The sequence below is a fragment of the Saimiri boliviensis genome, chromosome 2 (genome assembly GCF_048565385.1).
Source record: "Saimiri boliviensis isolate mSaiBol1 chromosome 2, mSaiBol1.pri, whole genome shotgun sequence".
NCBI lineage: Eukaryota > Metazoa > Chordata > Mammalia > Primates > Cebidae > Saimiri > Saimiri boliviensis.
Window position 1 is genome coordinate 65,396,358 of NC_133450.1, and position 19,471 is coordinate 65,415,828.

The 19,471-nt window shown below is 44.8% G+C and overlaps 1 protein-coding gene across 1 annotated transcript; it reads right to left on the reverse strand.

Annotated features, from left to right (window-relative positions):
- Positions 1-7,826: 7,826 nt before the first annotated feature.
- On the reverse strand, positions 7,827-19,172 carry CALM1 (calmodulin 1). Its single transcript, XM_039468887.2, has 6 exons — positions 18,959-19,172; positions 16,097-16,127; positions 14,808-14,951; positions 12,225-12,331; positions 11,687-11,822; positions 7,827-11,442 (listed from the first exon to the last, which is right to left on the reverse strand). Exons 1-6 carry the CDS (start codon positions 18,959-18,961, stop codon positions 11,414-11,416), a joined length of 450 nt encoding a protein of 149 aa, XP_039324821.1. The 5' UTR covers positions 18,962-19,172; the 3' UTR covers positions 7,827-11,413.
- Between the last annotated feature and the right edge of the window lie 299 nt (positions 19,173-19,471).

Here is a 19,471-nt window from a genome sequence, read left to right on the forward strand (position 1 = left end):
GCGAGGAGGAAGTGGGAATGGGGAGTGAGTGCTAATGGGCATGGGGTTTTCTTTTGGGTGATGCAAATGTTTTGGAACTAGATAGAGGTGGTGGTTACACAACACTGTGAATGTTCTAAATGCTCCTGAATTGTACACTTTAAAATGGCTGATTTTATCTTATGTGAATTTCATCACATTTAAAAAAAAAACAAAAACAAGGGAAAGGCTGGGCACAGTGGATGCTTACCTTATTTATTTTTAGCCTTTCTTCTTTTCCATTGTAAGCATTTTAAGGCTATCTTTTTTTTTTTTTTTTTTTTTTTTGAGCTGGAGTCTTGCTCTGTCACCCAGGCTGGAGTGCTGTGGCGTGATTTCGGCTCACTACAACCTCCACCACCCAGGGTTCAAGCAATTCTTGTGCCTTACCCTCCCAAGTAGCTGGGACTACAGGTGCCTGCCACCACACCCAGCTAATTTTTGTATTTTTAGTAGAAACAGTGTTTTACCATGTTGGCCAGGCTGGTCTTGAACTCCTGATCTCAGGTGATCCACCCACCTTGGCTTCCCAAAGTGATGGGATTACAGGCATGTGCCACTGTGCCCAGCCAAGGCTATACATTTCTAACTACTACTTAAGTTGGATCTCATTTGGAAATGTAGAATTTTTTTTCATTCAATCCTAAACAGTTTCTAGATTTTTATAATGATTTATTCTTAAACCCACATGTTATTAGAAGTGGATTTTAATTTTCTACAACAAATAGTTATTTTTAAAATTGTATTTTTGGCATTATTTTCTATCCATTGCCTTGTTGTCAGATAACATGGTCAATATGATAGGATTTTTAAAGTAATTGTTGAGATTTACCCTTTGATCTAACATGTAGTCAATCCTAATTATCCATTTAATTAATATCTTCTTAATTGATATTAGTAATTTTATTATACTAATATCATTACTTTGTTGCTTATATAATTATATATCTGTACTTACAGTTATATAGTCACATCGTCATATTGTTTATTAATTTGTGATTAATAATAGCTGATTAATATTTCTAATGTTCATTCTCTACTTGCTGGTCCTAATGTTCTACATACATATGAGATCAAACTTGTTAATTCCATAGTTCAAATCTTCTATTGTCTGCTTGACTTCTCAATTACCAGAAGTATACTAAAATCTCTTTACTTTTTTATTTTTATTTTTATTTTTATTTTTTAGAGGTGGGGTTTCACCACATTGGTCAGGTTGGTCTTGAACTCCTGACCTAGTGATCTGCCCACCTTGGCCTCCCAAAGTGCGGGGATTACAGGTGTGAGCCACTGCACACGGCCAATAATGGATTTCTTATTCTTAGCATTGTTAATTCTTACTTTATGCATTTTTATGCTATGTCGACATCAGTTCTTACATACTAAAGTTGGAATATGTTGTAGGTCGGGCATGGTGGCTCATACCTGTAATCCCAATGCTTTGGAAGGCTGAGGCAGGCAGATCACTTGAGGCCAGGAGTTTAAGACTAGCCTGGCCAACATGGTGAAACCTCATCTCTACTAAAAATATAAAAATTAGCTGGGTATAGGGGCACATGCCTGTAATCCCAGGTACTCAGATGGCTGTATGAGAATCACCTGAACCCTGGAGGCGGCGGTCACAGTGAGCTGAGATCACGCCACTGCACTTCAGTGCAAGCAATAGAGTGAGACTTTGTCTTTAAATAAATAAACAAATAAATAAAGTTGGCATACATTGTTCATTGGCATGCGGCTTGGCAGTTGTATTTAATAATGTTGTTTCTACCAAAAGCTTACAAAAACTCCTCAAAAGGTAAAGACTGTGTTTCCTATTATTTTGAAATCCTCTCTAATTCAGGGCTGTGAACATTGTAGACACCAAACCTGAGAACAAATAATCAGAATACAACTCTCTCCCTCTCTTTCCTTCAATCAGCTGACTTTCCCAGTAGGAAACAGCAAAAGAAGTACATTCTTAGTTCTTTCTGGGTTACAGGTGACAGCCTGAATGGGAAGGCCAGGCAGTTAATTGCAAGGCTGAGTTAAAGGATTTGCCCTGTCTGAACAGCTGCATCCAGATCCTGAGTTCCCTTCCAGAATGCTTCAAAGAGAAAGAGCTCGTTAAGATTTAGGCAACCGCTGGGTCGTCAACAAGTTCTGGGGTTTTGGGAAGTGTCTTTCACCTTAAGTTGGAATTAGGTCTTAGGAGTTGAGGGACGTTGCATCACAACTTCCTCTTGAAGATCAAGACTTTGGTAGAGGCCAGGCTCAGTGGCTCACACCTGTAATCCCAGCACTATGGGAGGCCAAGGCAGGAGGATCACTTGAGCCCAGGAACTGAAGACTAGCCTGGACAACAAAGCAAGATCCCATCTCTACAGAAAATAAAATAACTACCCAGGCAAGGTGGTGTGCACCTGCAGTCACAGTTTCTCAGGAGGCTGAGGTAGGAAGATCACGAGCCCAGGAGTTTGAAGTTGCAGTGAGCTGATTGTGCCACTGCACTCCAGCCTGGCTGATAGAGTGACAGAGAGACCCCGTCTCAAGAAAAAATAAAAATAAAAATAAATAAAGTTACTTTCAGATCACTCCATTGTTTGCGGGGGAGAACAAGTGAGAACTCTGATAGAACCATAGGGTTCTAGCAGGGAAGGAGTAGAAAGAGGCAGGTCTCTGCCCCGGTATAGACAGTAGAGGGATATTAACAGAGCATAAAGAGAGGGCCTACCCCCTGATCTCTCCCAAGTCTTGTCAAGTGCCTCTGTTAAGAGACTGACCTTTAACAAGAACAAGCCCTCCGTTATTCTCCAGAGATGACCAAGCCTGCAAGTTTCCAAACAAGCTGCAGATGCTTCCACACGGACATACCAAGGAAGAGCATCAGAAGCTCTCAAGCCTGGCTTGGTTGAGGGCCCGGCAGACCCGTCCACAAGCTCTGGGGAACAGGCACCAGAAGGCTACATACTGGCAGTTGTCATTATGATTTCCAAAGGGATGAGGAGTGATGCTTACATAGAAGGCTTGTGTGCTTTTAACAGAGAAAGTGGGTAGCGGTTTCAAGAACCAACATGAGTTTGGACAAACCAACCAAAGTAATGGAAAACTGGCCTCATTTTCTTCTGTGGTGACAGAATTCACATTGTATGGAATGAAAAGTGCCTTCCACGTGCTAGCCACCAGGTAGAGGGCTCCCTGTCATTTCTTCCTACAACCACCTTGTGAGGAAGGGGTTTCCCTATCTCTCAGATTAAGACAGTGAGGCACAGAGTTGTCACTTGCCAAAAGTCACAGCACTTGGAATGGCAGAATTTGAACACAGATATGTGAATACACAGCCTGGGTAAATTTCACTACATCTCATTGATTCCTCTCAAAGTCAGGTTTTAAAAAAGAAGGAGCAAAACGTTAAGCCTGATAAAGAAGTCGGGAGGGGTCCATGACAGTGAGAAAGACCAAAGTCTGCCTTGTGGACACAAGATTAGATGTCCAGTGTTAGTTCCACCAAGCTGCAGTAGCACCAAAGGGTGGGGTTAAAAGGAAGCAGATTCCAGCCTAGTAAGAATGTACTCACAAGTGGCTTAAAATGGAATGTTTTGGCTGAGCACAGTGCTCACACCTGTACTCCCAGCACTTCAGGAGGCCAAGGCAGGCAGATCACGAGGTCAGGAGATGGAGACTATCCTGGCCATGGTGAAACACTGTCTCTACTAAAATATGAAAAATTAGCCAGGTGTGGTGGCAAGTGCCTACAGTCCCAGCTACTCAGGAGGCCGAGGCAGGGAAAGCACTTGAATCCGGGAGGCAGAAGTTGAAGTGAGCTGAGATCCCACCACTGCACTCCAGCCTGGCGACAGAGCAAGATTCCATCTCAAAAAAAAAAAAAAAAAAAAGTAATGTTCTTGGAGAAATAAGAAAAGAAAAATGAGAATGTGTCAAATGGCCTTTGTTAGGGTATTGGTTAGCTAAATTACGCTGTATTAATACAGCCAGATTTTAAAATTATATTCAAGAATGTAAAGTGATGGAGAAATGTTCAGTATAAGAAGCAAAAGAGGCTGGGCGCAGTGGCTCACTCCTGTAATCGCAGCACTTTGGGAGACTGAAGCCGGTGGATCACCTGAGAGAGGAGTTGGAGACCAGCCTGACCAACATGGCAAAATCCCGTCTTTACTAAAAATACAAAAATTAGCTGGTGTGGTGGTGTGCACCTGTAATCCCAGCTACTTGGGAGGCTGAGGCAGGAGAATCACTTGAACTTGGGAGGAGGAGGTTGCAGTGAGCCGAGATCTGGCCACTGCCCTCCAGCCTGGGTAACAGAGTGAGACTGTCTCAGAAAAAAAAAAAAAAAAAAAAAAAAAAAGTGAAAAAGAGAGGATTTAAAAAGTATGAATACATGATTTCACTTATGTATGTCTAGAATAGGCATATCCATGGAGACAGAAAATATAGTAGTAGTTGCCAGGGGATTAGGGGGTGGGGGGAAGGAGGCAGGAAGGAAGATGGGAACCACTGCCAATGGGTGCAGTTTCTTTTCAAAGGTGATGAAAATGTTCTAAAATTATATAGTGGTGATGGTTGTACAACCCTGTGAATGTAGTAAAGCCGACCAACTTGTGTGTTTTTAAAAGGTGAATTTTGTAGTACATAGATTATAGCGTGAGGAAAAAAAAGATACAAGGAGTAAAAAGATTGTGGGCCAGGCGCAGTGGCTCACACCTGTAATCCCAGCACTCTGGTAGGCTGAGGCAGGCGAATCACCTGAGGTCAGTAGTTCAAGACCAGCCTGACCAACATGGAGAAACCCCGTCTCTACTAAATACACAAAATTAGCCAAGCGTAGTGGTGCACATCTGTAATCCTAGCAACTCGGGAGGCTAAGGCATGAGAATCGCTTAAACCCCGGAGGTGGAGGTTGCAATGAGCTGGGAGATCATGCCATTGCACTCCAGCCTGGGCAACAAGAGCGAAACTCCATCGCAAAAACAAACAAAAAGATTATAATGCTTAAACAACAACAAAAAAAACTTACACATACAGCGGGTCCCCATGTCGTAAACTCTCTCTTCATCCATGTGGTGAGAAAAAATTCCAAAAGGAAATGCAGTCTCAACTATAGTTTATAGGGTAGTGGGTCATTTGCTATCACAAATTGTAATTAACAGCATTTCTATTAACAACAGAAAAATGCTTTTGTAAAAATGGGAATGGGCTGTTAATTAACTTCTTGTCATCAAAAGTGAGAAACACCAAGGTCTGCCTTGTGGAAACAGGATTAGATGTCCAGTGTTAGAAGTATTCCAAGTTTGAGAATCACCAGATATGGATACTTGCACTCAGAGGGAGTTTTATCTAGAATATATGACCTGTTCCTTTTAACTAAGATATTATTTTATAATCACTTTTTTTTACTTGCTTTCCATTTTTAAAACAATCTACCTCAAATCTTGATTTTGATATGTCTATGTGGGAAAAAAAAATCTACCTTTTGCTAAAAAATGCAGTAACTTAAAAAAAAAACACACAACTTGAAGGGTATATAGAGACTCAAAATGAAATATTACTTTAAAAGCAAACATGCTTTCATACAGCCAAGATCTAAAGATTATGTTGTAACAAAATGTTCAAATAATTGTTACCAGAGGAAACTCTGGATTTTCCTTTTAGGCTTTGTAAAAATGAAAATAAAACTTTTTTTAAAATTTCTTTTTATTTTTTGTTCTTCTTCCGTATATCCTCTGAAATGAAAATAAAACTTTAAGATACCACATTTAAAAGACTATCTGGGGCCAGGCGATGGCTCACGCCTGTAATCCCAAGGTAGGTGGATCACCTGAGGTCAGGAGTTCAAGACCAGCCTGGCCAACATGGTGAAACCTCATCTCTACTAAAAATACAAAAATTAGCCAGACACGGTGGTGCGTGCCTAGAGTCCCAGCTACTCGGGAGGCTGAGGCAGGAGAATCGCTTGAATCCAGGAGGTGGAGGTTGCAGTGAGCCAAGATCACACCACTACACTCCAGCCTGGGTGACAGAGACTCTGTCTCAAAAAAGAAAGATTATCTGAGCCAGGCACGGTGGCTCACACCTGTAATCCCAACACATTGGGAGGCCAAGGTGGGAGGATTCGTTTAGCCCAGGTTTGAGACCAATCTGGGCAACACAGTAAGACTGCATCTGCATAAAAAATTTTTAAAAATTAGCTGAGCACAGTAGCACATGCCTGTAGTCCCAGCTACTGGGGAGGCTCAGGTGGGAGGATTGCTTGAGCCTGGGAGGTTGAGTCTGCAGTGAGCTGTGATTGTGCCACTGCACTCCAGCCTGAGAATGAGATCCCATCTCAAAAACACACACACACACACACACACACACACAAAATCTGTGTCAATTCACACTCATTCCTAAGGTTGCTGACACAAAGAAAGTAATTCTCGTAAGGAAAGCTGCCACTTGCTTTAACCAGAGTTCAGGGGCTTTAATGGGAGTTCTGGTCCATGAGCTAACTCCTCCCACTCCTTGGCAGAGAGTTGAGGGCAGTGGGAGAGAAGTACCAAGCTATAAAAAGCTTTATGTTTTATTTCCTTCTAAGGCATCCTGAGTCATTGGGTGCTCCAGCCCCAAAGTGCCCGGGAAAGTTCAGCTCGAATCGGAAATGTGTGTTTTTCTAAACCGGAGCTGCTGAAACACCAGATGATGTCACTTGGACTGAATCCCTTACAGGCCAAGTGGTAGCTTCCTATTTCCGTCCTGGGAGAATGGAAGTCACTTACGAATCAGTTTCTCTGACCCAGGTTCCAATATTACACCACAGTCTTAATAGCAAGCTTAACCTCCCCTCCACCCCCAACATGAAGCTGCTGAGAATTTCAAAATCCCATTGTCATCTCAAAGGACACAGCCCTCCTACACAACTTTGCCTCCCATTCTTTAGGCTGCAATTTCATCCATCTACACACTAAGCGATGCCAAACCAGGTCGGTCATAATCCTTAGAAAGCCACAGGCAGAAGATACCCAGTCTGGTACTACCTTACCAAGGAGGAAACCACGGCCTGGAGAAGGTAAGGAACCTGCCTAAGGCTGGAGGAACAGAACTAAAGCTAGAAGCCGGGTCTAAAACCTCAGAGCAGAGAGCTCTCTCCACGGTTAGGTCCACGCCCTTGTAGTCCCAGCTCCCGTGTGTGCAGGAGTGGCTGTTTAAATGTTTCCTGGAGATGTGTCTTGAGCCTTGTGTCCAAAGCAGGAGCTTATCCTTCCTCCCTTTTCAGCCCTCTCACTCCTGCGCAGAGTGGGAAAGGAAACACACGAGGCAGCCTGGAAAAGACCCTTCTGGAAGCAAAGGGGGCAGAAGCAGGCGACCTCTCCTGCTAAAGAGGGTCTGAGCCAGTGTTAACTAGGGGAAGGCTTTGATGAGGTCATAAACTGGAGCTGCACCCCACCCCGCTTTCCTCCGCTTGTCCTGCTCTTGACATGAACCAAGTATGTACTTGTCATCTAAAATTCCCATCTTACTGGGAAAAAAAAAAAAAAAATACACTGCTTTATGCAAGTCCTCAAGAGACTTGGAGTTAAAAGGAAAATAATCTTTACAGTGTAAATTTTCTGCATAAAACCCAAGTATGGACAAATAGGCTGAGAACAGGTTAAAAATGTCAGCTAACAACCTACTTAAAACTCGAGTAAGGCAAGGCTGTTGTGGAATGTGTCTGTATTTCTGGCCCCTCACGCTCACAGTACGAGAGCCCAGGTGAAATCACATCTGAGGCAGGTCCATCTTGAGAGCAAAAGGAATTGAAAGCTATACGAGCTAAAAACCTACACAGTTCGCAGTTAGAGATGAAAGGCTGCAGAAATGTTTATTGAATACAGTGCCAGGTTTATAAATAAAACTTATTTACAATTTCCATAGTTGGTCCCCCATCAGAGAGGTGGTTAAATCTCCAAACAGTTTCTCTCAAGATTTACAGAAACGTTCAAGTACATCCCCTTTTCAAATCGCCATGGTGAAGGGCAACTTCGGTAACAAAAGAACTACCACCATCTTTGCTACAGAAGTATTTAATTAACATCATAATAGATTTGGAGAAAGAACACACACTCCACCCATGCCACTACCTTCTTACTCCAAGGGATACAGACAGCAAAGAATTTCTGTCTCCTACAGGACAACTTCAAGGGATAAAAAAACAGTAACTGCCAGCTGGAGGGATAGATTAAGACACATTAGTGGAAATCTAGTCACTGCCAGAGGATAAATATATTTAGGATATACAATAAATAATTCAAATGTTTAAAATAATTGAATGAACGGAAGAGTAGACTTGACCAAATTTACATTCTTTGTTCAGGAAGAGGTTCCCAGTATGCTGAGGGGTTCATAGTACGCTTTTCCTCTGATGAGACACAGCAGCGCTAGGCCTACTGCACAGCCGTTCATTACAATATTGTTACAAGTACAATCAGACATGCATTTATAAAGAGAATATAAAAATATGTACAATAGCTCATTTTCAATGTGTGTAAGTTGCCGAAAGACACCAATGAAAGTGTGCAAAAATTCATTTGTCAAAAAATCAGAAAAAGCCTTCCTTGGCAACAGTGCATCAAAAGCCCATCTGAAAGATCGAGATCCATTTGCCTGGCTCAACACCCACCCCAAACAGATGGAGAACAAAACTATGAAAGGGTTTGCCAAGTACTCAGCAGTTTCTTATGGCAAGTCTCAGGCTAAAGCGGGATGCCAGTTCAACTAATCACTTTATATATAAATATATGTATATATTTATAGAGGAGTTAGAAGTAGGGGCAAGAGTTTACAGGAAGGTGCTAACCAACTTCAAGGGCACCGCCACGACACCCAGCTATCTCCTCTTGCAAACTCATGCAGACTAACACCCAAGGTTTGGGTTGGTCATCTCCCTAAATGCCAGCGGGGAAGGCTACAGTGGATTCTGCCTCACTTCTGCTCAAAACTGGAACTCAGCATGCCCTGGAGGGGGCTGGGGTAGGGTTTCTGCTTCCCAGACAGGATCCTGGCCATACAAGAATCCTGTTTCAAAGGTAGTCTTTTAGGATAGGATAGGCTACAGGACCACTAAGAGTCCACCTAGCTTCTAAAAAGCCTTGAGGGTTAGGCTACCTCTCAAAAAAACAAGTCAGATCACCCCCTCCAGCCCCCTTTGAAAATACCAAGAGGTCACTGACCACAGGCCTGAGACTGGGTCAGCAATCAGGCTCTTTGACCACCCCCCACCACAAGAAATATCCAGGACATTAACTTACTCAAACCAGGAACTCTATCTCACCAGAAGAGAAACCCCAAGATACCCTTGGGCATTCCTTTCAGATTCAGGGAATTATAAAAGCCAACCCTTAGCTCATAGTGTCAACCTCTCTTCTCCCAACCACCCAGCCCAAAGACCAGCAGCAGAAGCACGTGGGCGATGTCTCCTCTCCACTGCTCTGACCTACCCCTCTGGCAGAAAATCTAACAAGCTACAAAATGCCAGAAAGACAGGGAGTAGGAGAAGGAGAAGCCAAGGGTCTCTATAAATCAGCCCTGAATGCACCCATTTGGCTGCCAAGAGCTTCTCACTGCCTTGCTAGCAGCCTGCCACTGTTCCCTGGCAAATTGAAAACACCCACACAAACACTCAAAACCCCAATCTCCTTGCTAATAAGATACAACCAGTTAACATCATGAAAAATGCACATCTCCAGCCTTCATTTCAAAAAAGAGCTCTGTACTAAATGCAATATGCTTTTAAGGGGGCTTTTTACAGGGACCAATCTCAACGCAAAGACCAGTACCAGATGTCTGAGTTTTGGTTACAGGTTTATAGTTAGACACAAAATTCACTCCAGACTGGAGTTTTACTTTCAAGCTGGAAGCTAGCATTAGTTCTACTTGTAGGGAGAGAAAGTAAAGTCAACTTGGGGGAAAAAAGAAAAAGTAAAAGCAGGCTAAGGTTAAGTATAATCATAAATTAAAAGTGGTGAATCAAAGGTGACTGGTAGTGTCTTTTAGGCATGAAGAGACTGGCTTAGAAAAGTGACTACTGCTTCTACCACACACAGCAGAGGATTGAATTACAGACACACTAAATCATGTCTCTTGCACAGATGGTCTCAAGTAGTTACATAAGACAGGTAATCAGCAGCACAATTGAGAACAACCCCTAAATACATGCTTGAGAGAAAGTGGGTTTGTTTTTTCCTTAAGAGCTCTACTGCCTGAATAGATCATTAAAAGTTACCGTAATTCACACCTTCCCCCCTCCCCCCCAATGAAAATGCAAATAGACCTACATGTCCATAAATAGGATGAAGCAATTGGTATCCGCTTTTTTTTTTTTTTTTTTTAGGAAAGGTCTTGGGCTCAGAGGTTGGTGCTGGGACCTTGGGAGGGAAACCCAATGCTGAGCTGTGGGCATTTAAATGTACACTGGCCTCCCCTCCACCTGCCTTGTCCCCATTTAGATCTCAGCTTTACAAAGCATTTAACACCACTTTAAGTTAATGGTCTTTTTATTGGGAAAAAAAAAAAAAAAAAAAAAAAAAAAAGACCAGCATTTACAACTTGGAATGGATGTAAATTGTAATTTCTTTGAACAGCAATGTTGATGGTTGTGCTGAAGTCTACAGCCACAGCCTACTCTGCCGGCTCCAAGTCATGGTTCAGGAGGTTTTAAAAACAGAGAGTCCAAAGATGCTCCCTTGGTAAAAGTTTCTTATTAAAAATTTGTGTGAACAGTGACAGCCTGACACCTGTTTCACTCTGGAACAATGCAGCCAACACTAAACCAACATACGCGGGTGTGGTACCAGGGTGTGTCACTGTCACCACGGGTCGGAGCACACGCAGTACAAGAGGACCATCCTACCCAGTGGGGCCATGTCTGAACGGTTTATCCTTCACCCATTTTTCTGCACGTCATCCTGAGGTAAACCAATTTTAAACGTGTTCGTTTTCAGTAAACCAGCTATGACAATTTATGCTAAACAAATTGAACTAGAACCCATTTGAACAGGTTTTGAATTTGTTTTTTCATTTTTCGTTTTTAATACAAATGCCTGACTGTGCTCAATCGTCAAGCTGCATGCATGAAAAACTGGCCAGCCCAAACAGTGTATTAATCATTAGCAAATGGAACTTTAAGGAGTCCTTATCATTAAGGTAGTACAAGTATTTATGTTGTAAAACTGACGTGTAGCTTGATCGTTAGGGGACAGGACCACCAACCAATACATGCAGATTTTGTGTGTGTGGACAGAAGGTACTTTTGACATTCGGTTTTGCTATATAGAAACAGAATGAATAAATGAACTTTTTTCTTTTTTCTTTTTTTTGCAAGAGGTAAGTAAAAGATTCAATTTGATTCTTCTAGAGGGGGGAAAAAGGAGTTGAAAGTAGGTCTTCATTTTGCAGTCATCATCTGTACGAATTCTGAAAAGACAAATATAATGGTAACTTTTGGTTATCTTTGAAAGAGGCTCTAATGAACACAACATCTCTACTGTGCATAAAATAAGGTTGCATGTTCTTCACATGTACCCCCAAACCTAAAATGCAATAAAACAAAATTAAAAAAAATAAATAAGGTTGAAGACTGTCTAGTGAAGAAGTTAGCTTGTTTACAGATCCTAAAGGTAAAACCATGAAAAACTGAGCTCAAAGAACTTAGTTTTACCTTCATAGTTGACTTGTCCATCTCCATCAATATCTGCTTCTCTGATCATTTCATCTACTTCTTCATCTGTTAGCTTTTCTCCTAAGTTTGTCATGACGTGACGTAGTTCTGCTGCACTGATGTAACCATTGCCATCCTGTGAACATTCGGCAATTGTTACTGCTACTGACGTGGTGTGGGCCAGCAGGTTTTTGACTTAGTTATGCCCTCTCACGTTACTGCTGACTCTGCTCCCATCAACAATCCTCTGATCTCTAGTTCCCACCTCTAACCTACTAAATACATGCAAACAGTTAATGCAAAAACAGGATTTTCAAAAGCTCACAATAATTCAAAGTAACAGTCAAGAAACATGGTCCAAAATTCCTATTATGTCTACCCTCACTTGATACGGTTACCATAAAAAGGATTTTCGGAAGTGAGATCAGAGGCTCAGGCAGTAGACTAAGTCTTCCGCGTCTAACATTGTTAGAGCTTTTAGAAGTGACAGCAGAAAAAGCCATAGTAAGTACCATCTGCTATGTAGATGCTGGATTACCTTGTCAAAGACTCGGAATGCCTCACGGATTTCTTCTTCACTATCTGTATCTTTCATTTTTCTAGCCATCATAGTCAAAAATTCAGGGAAGTCAATGGTGCCATTACCTCAAATTAAAAAACAAAAAGCTCATGTAAAGTAAGCACTCCATTAATGCTGCCCTGCAGTCATCATTTCAGAACCACCATACAGAATGATAAACACGTGCTGGGATGAAGTGGCAAACTCTCTTACTAGGTTCAGTCATCTGCAGGTCTAAAATGTTCAAATACTTCACGGGGCAATTTCACATAATTTCAAACTCATCATCGGTACCCAGGATAGCATCTAATTATACAAAGGCAAAGGCACATCTGGATTCGAGCCCACGGAAGGGTCATGAAGGGCAGTACATTCGAGAGAAAAACAGCACACAACACCACAGGCTGAACCTTTCTACTCCCAAGGGAAGAAAGCACCCCCAACTGCCATCCTTGACTCAGGGAAATCGCTCAGGTCTAACTCTGCCTTAGCTAGTGACAGTAGTAATGGAAAGAAGGCCTAGAATTGAGCTGCAGGTTAAGAATATAAAACGTTTTAGGGGAGAAAAGATTATGAGAGAGGAATATTGATTTTGTTATGCCATGGGCCATATCTTCTCCAGGATCATTTCTTGGCCACACTATGATGGTAAGTCACCTAACTTGTTTTCTTCCAACTCAGTATCTTCATTTCCCATTAAGGGAAAAGCTCAGAAGCCTTCTCACAGCTCAGAGCAGTAACACTTAGAGAACTGTCAGAAGAATCTGTTCTATGGCCAGTACTCCAAACAACTCCTCTTTAAAACGAAGAGATAAATACCCCTAAAGACAAGCACTCCAGACTAAAAGTGTAACTTGAACTCAATGGAAATAAAATTAGGAAGAAAAACCCTATGTTAAGTTACTAACTTTCACCAGTACCTTTAAAAGAAAATAACTCAGGGATCCCTTTAAGACTTTTTGGTCTCAAAAATTTTGATATTGTTTGTATTCATTGAAGACAAAAGAAATTATCTAAAGCTATCTCACAGCCATGCAGAGGTCAGGTACCATCCTATTTTCTCAGTGCAAACACGGGATTCCACAGCCTGGCACAGCTTCTTCTTCCACACAATCCAAGAGCCTAACAGACTTCTCCCCTCCCCAGGCACAGACTCCCAGGGCTCCCACAAAACAAGAGGAAGCTACTCCATGTTCCCGGATAGCTGATCATCTTAGCAGTCGAACTAGACAGAACTATGGACAATCTTTTCTTTCTGGAACACTATTAGTGAAAACCACTCTAATGGGCTGAAAGCTTTGTCAAAGAACTTAACCAAAAGCCCTTCATCCAAATGTCTGTGACCAGACAAGCATTATTCTACTCTACCACCTTCAAGTCAATCATCTAGAAAGTAAAATCTAGATCCAAATTGTTTATTCTTAACTCATCTTTTTTTCTTTTTCCCTTCTCTCTCCCCAACTCATCTTTTAAAAAGCATGTTCTATAATGTTACTTGTGTGTGTTTTGTGTGTGTGTGTATTTATATATATGATACAAAAATACCCTTTTTTTTTTTTAGGGCAGGGAAAGTATGCTTCAAAGACTGCTTACTGATGATAAATCAGCAATAAAAGGCCTGTTGTCCACTGCTGTAGAGTCAAGAGCAATGGACAGGGTTACTGCTGGTGCCATCTACCCCTGCACCTTACAGCTTCCCCTTCTCTTAGGTTCTGCAGATCTATCCCCCAGTCACCACACACCCCACCTCCGAACCTCACATGCTCCTCTGCAGCAAACACATCTACAGCTCACACTGTACTCACTTCTATGGTAACATCTAAGAGTGCTCATCACCCACTTCATTCGGCAGTTCCTCCTCCTCCTCTTTTAGACACAGTAAGCTTGTTAAAAAGCACATTCGACGGCTCTTTAATTTTACCTCCCTCTCAAGACTCAGTGCAGACTCATGGGCCAGTTGATAAAAGATGTGAACTCAGCCTGGAACAGTGGCTCATGTCTGTAATCCCAGCACCTTGGGAGGGCAAGGCGGGCACATCATAAGGTCAAGAGTTTGAGACCAGCCTGGGCAACATGGTGAAAACCCCGTCTCTACTAAAGACAAAAAAATTAGCCAGGCGTGGTGGCATGAGCCTGTAGTCCCAGCTACTTAAGAAGGCTGAGGCAGGAGAATCACTTGAACCCAGGAGGCAGAGGTTGCAGTTGAGTTGGGATCGTGCTATTGCACTTCAGCCTGGGTGACAGAGTGAGACTCCCTCTCAAAAAAAAAAAAAAAAAAAAAAAAAAAAAAAAAAAAAAAAAAAAAAAAAAATTGAGCTCTAGGTCACAGCAAGCAGAAAAAAACAACACAGTGATCCCCATGCAGGAAACGTTCTAGACAGTAAGCAGGGCAGACGCAAGGCCCATAATCTTCCATTTTAATTGTCAATGGCCCTAAGGCAACCACAGAAAGGATCTTTGCACCTTTGCTTTGCTCTGGGGACCTGAACCAGACAATCCTCTAACATGTCCAAACTTGAATTACACAACAATGGCCCTTATTCATGATTCTAAAGCCCTTACCATCAGCATCCACTTCGTTGATCATATCCTGCAACTCAGCTTCCGTTGGGTTCTGACCCAATGACCTCATGACAGTTCCAAGTTCCTTTGTTGTGATGGTGCCATCGCCATCTTTATCGAATAGGGAGAAAGCTTCTTTGAATTCTGAAAAACAAAAGTTGACCCTTTAAAACGAGTGTCTTTATCCAACCCAGTCACAATACACACTTGCGGGAACTTGCCAAAGCAAGCCATTCAAGTTGTGCAAGGTGTCAGAAGCTGTCTGGTTTTTATCTACTGAAATAAAGACCACAACAGTCCTATTGGACTGGCCTTCACACAGCAGCCCACAAAGCAAACACTGCTCCCAGTAAACCACAGTATTCCCATGTTTAAAGGCAGCTAAGCTGGAACATGCTTAAATTGGTCCTAAATCCAATCTGTTTTTTTTTTCTTTTGGCATGAGAATCTCGCTCTGTCCCCCAGGCTGGAGTGCAGTGGTGCAATCTCGGCTCACTGCAACCCCCTGCCTCATGGGTTCATGCAATGAAATTCAATCTGATAAGACTGGTCCATGTGCCTCCTTCAAGTCCCTTCCTGTTACATTTCTAAAGCCATAAAAATCCCTTGTTTCATAGCAACATGAAATGATTACTAGAAATGGACATTCCCAGGTAACCAGTCTGTTTCTCTCTACATGACTTTTAGGATATTTCAGAGGCATTTCTGGTTTCCTAAAGAGACACAGTCTCAAAACAAGTCCTTCAGGGAATAAAAAGCTAAAATCTGCCAGACGTAGTGGCACACGCCTATGGTCCCAGCTACTTGGGAGGCTGAGGCAGGACTGCTTGAGCCCAGGAGTTTGAGTCCAGCCTGGGCAACACAGTTTAATATAACTTTCTTCCCAATTATTACAGTGGTCCCAACACTCATTTTCATTTATTTTAGGATAGCAAGCACAAGCTTTCATGGCAGATTACTAAAAGACCCGGGGCATAAGAATTGTAAACTAAACTGTTGAGTAGCAGGCTCAGTACAATTTAATCATACGCAAACTTTGCACGCTGTGGAACATGGTCAAATTCTCCAGAGTTTAACAAGTGGCCATCCTTAGTTTTACTTCCTTTCACCTCATCTATAAAGTACTGGCAGGAATAACACCTGACCTAAATGTTTCTTCTTACTGTTCTTCTTTAAATAAATTCCTAGAAAACTGCCCAGACTGTAGGGGGGAGGAACAGAGGAGTCACCAAAACTGAGTCAGTGCCTAGTTCTGGCCTTCTGGGGACTCCCTGGAGTTGTTAACTTACCAGCAATCTGTTCTTCGGTCAGCTGATCAGCCTACATGAAGAAAGAAAAAGTTATCATTCAGTCCACAGTAGTTTGCTTGAGATCAACATAGGTTTTCCAGCTACATTTTTAATATTGTTCTTTCAAAAATCACTCTTAAAAAAATTTTGAAACCTGTAGCACTGTCACTTAACCAAAGTAATTAGAATAAAGGGAACCCTCTACACTATTTTAACAAAGGATTACAAGGAAGCGACAACATCTGCTCACTTCTAAATTTTCTTTTCTGGGCCTGTGGCTTAGAGTTTGCTCTGCGATCTAACTAGGCTAAGTTCACAATGTGAAAAATGGCACCTCTAGTGGCAAAAGGCCCCACAGCACCAGCTGCAGTGGCAGCAGACTCTAAGACAGAAGAGCGCCACCTACTGCATCATGGACACCACAGTCCCCCCCCTTCCACCAACAAGGGACCCAGCCCACTGCCACTGCCACCACAGCCAGGATCAGGATCTCATCCAGGGGCAGGCTTTTAGCACACCTTGCACACTGCTCCAGGCCCTCAAAATCTCCAAACTAGCGTTACATAATGGCATTGGGTTGGATTAACAGGCTTTTATATCCATTTTATGAGAAATAATAATTAAGTAGAAAAAAATACACAGCAACCAGGTACCCCACCAACTTCATTTCCATGTAACAAATGCTTTCCAATCCTTTAAATTAGGCAGTTATTTGTTAAAAGCCTACCATTACAACCGATAATGCCCTAGGTCAAATTATCCTATGATTCAGAAGCCAGGAAAAACTGGTACCATCTTACAGTGTTACAAAACTGCAAAAATTAAGTACACAGAAAACTATACAACAATTACCAGACTATAAACATACTTCTCTCTTTTCTGGCAAAGAGTATCCATTAAATTTGCTGGAGAGTATTAACCCTACCTACCTTAAGAATGACGTAAGAACTGCTCTTAATAAACACACTTCATTTGAGTAATGGCAACGAAGGTAATTCTCACTTGTATTATTTGGTCTCTACCACACTGAACCTGTGCTTCCAGTCGACGGAATTCGAAACTTCAAGGGCAGCTAATATGTATTTCCATTTTAATGAAGGATACCTAAGAAGCCAGTTACAAAATAAGTCCTAATAGAAAGCTGATGAAGTTTATTCTCTTAAGTGGAAACTTTAACAGTAGGAACGGTGTTCCAATACATTGAATTTGAGCAAAAACTTGTTTTTTACAAATTACAAATGGGTTTTCCTTTCTACCCCACTCACTAAAAATTGGCTTTCTTTAAAGGAGGGAGACACGATGATTTATGTAACATCAGGGCAACATCTGTCTTGCACAACAGAAAGCGCTGCCACACCTCGCAAGAGAAACTGTCACCTTAAGGGGAAAACAGCCCCACCTCGCTACAAAACTCTGTTAGTAGAGGGGTTACCAGGAGCATGAAGTTTCTAGACAACGAAATCCTCCTCCCCCAAATGGCGCTAGCCCTGTGAGCAAAAGCCCTACAGAACCCTGCGGGGAACCATCTCTCCACCCGCCAAACCAGAAATGCAGTCGGTGATGTCAGCCCTGTCCGCCTCGGGAGGAAGGGGCTGTGGAAAACACCCAGCGAGGCGCACAGTCGCATCTGGCAATCTAGAGGCTGCAGAGAAAGCGGAAATGTGGAGGGCATCTCTCTGCGTCCTGGAAGTGGCAAGGGGCAGGAGGAACGAGCAACCAGGGTATGGGCAGGGCGCGTACCCGAAGGCAGGAGGAGTGCAAGGCGGCCCCCAGGCGGGCGTCCGGACGCCGCCGCTCCTCGGCCTGAAGGGTCCCCAGCCCCAGCCCCCGCGCTCCAGGGCCGCGGCCAAGGCCGACCCGCACCTCCCACCCGCTTTTGCTCCCCCAGGCGGCGAGCCCGCCGCGCCACCGCCTCCTCCCGGGGCAGAAACTTTGCGTCTCTAATGGAAACCGAGCCGCGCGCCAGCTCCCTCCTCCCCCGCCCCCCCGCCCCAATTAGCATGAGCCGGGCGCCTCCCGCGGGAAGGGCCTCCTGGTGCACCGAAGTTCACGCCCGCCTGCACTGCCGCACCGGGTGGGGGGCCGCAGGGGTGCGAAAGCGGCAGGCACGAGCCGCGGCCACACCGCAGGGCCCCGCCCGGGCGAAGGGCGGCCCGGCAGCCGCTTCCGCCCTCTCCGCCCCCAACCCCTCGCCTTCCTGCCCCCCAACCCCACCCTTCCCGGTTCCTTCCTTCCCAGCCCACGCCCGCGCCGCGCCCCCCGGGAGGAAGGAGGGAAGAGCGCCCAGCAGGGCCGGCCAAGGTGGGGAGGTGGCGGGCGTTGACTGTGCCCCCAACACTCGGCTAGAGCAATGTGCGCCACCGGCCCGCTCTAGCCCATTCATTCTCCGCGGCCCGCCCGATGTGCCACCTTCGCGCCGGGGGAGAAGCAGGGTGGGGCGGGGCGGGGGGGAAGTCTAGTGCCCGGCCCCGCCCGGCTCCCGGGCCGAAACGCTTCGCTGCAGGCAGCCCGGGTGCGGCGCTGCTGGATGCAGTGGGTGCGGGGCCGGGAGGGGGGTGGGGGTGGCGGTGGGGGTGGGGGTGGGGTAGGTGGATGCGGAAAGCCCCGCTGCAGTTGTGGCTGGAGCCCCTGCCGGTGGACGGCCCACAGCCAAGTCCAGCTCCAAGGGGAACCAATAAATGAAGCTCCCTGGCAGAGGTCGCCGAGATGCAAATCCAAAATGCATCCTCCTTTAAACGCAGCGGCTGCGTAACACTCGAAAGAGAACTACCTCCCCCAAACCAAAAACAAACAAAAAACAAAACAGATCTGAGAAGAAATCTTGGGCAGCTGCTACGCCGGCATTTGCCACTCCCGACCTACCATGGTGCGAGCGAAGGGAGCAAGAGCAGAGGGAGCGAGGGTGGCTGCACCAGCGCGGGGGCTGTGACGGCCGGGGTGCCTCCGGTGCTACCGCTGCCGCTGCTAAGGCGCGCTGAGCGCTGTGCCGCCGCCGCCGCCGCCTGCGCCGCCGCCTGACTGCAAGTAACGGCGCCGCGTCCACGAGACTCGCAACAGCACTGCCGGAGCGCGAGCCTGCTCCCCGGTATATATATGGCGCGTCGTATCCCTCCGCCGCGGCGGAGCCGCCTCGCGCAGAGTGGAGCTGCGGCAGCCGGGCCTTGCCCGCCTGGCCCCGCCCCCGGTCCGCCCGGTCTTCCGCCGCCCCCTGCGCGCCCGTCGCGGCGGCCCTGCGCGGGGTCGGCCACTGGGAGCGTTTTGGGCTGGGCGCGCGGTCTCGGGGCAGGTGTGGCGGGGAGTTCTCAGGTGACGCCCATCCCGAGCCGGGGCGAAGACAGAGCGCCTGCCTAGTCCAACTCTGGGGCGACCCAGAGC

Coding starts and splice junctions, on each gene's coding strand:
- CALM1 (XM_039468887.2), bottom strand. Junction 14,952..16,096: donor GACCGAAGAACAGATTGCTG/GTAAGTTAACAA, acceptor TTTGTTTTTCAG/AATTCAAAGAAGCTTTCTCC. Junction 11,443..11,686: donor TGGACAAGTCAACTATGAAG/GTAAAACTAAGT, acceptor TTGTCTTTTCAG/AATTCGTACAGATGATGACT.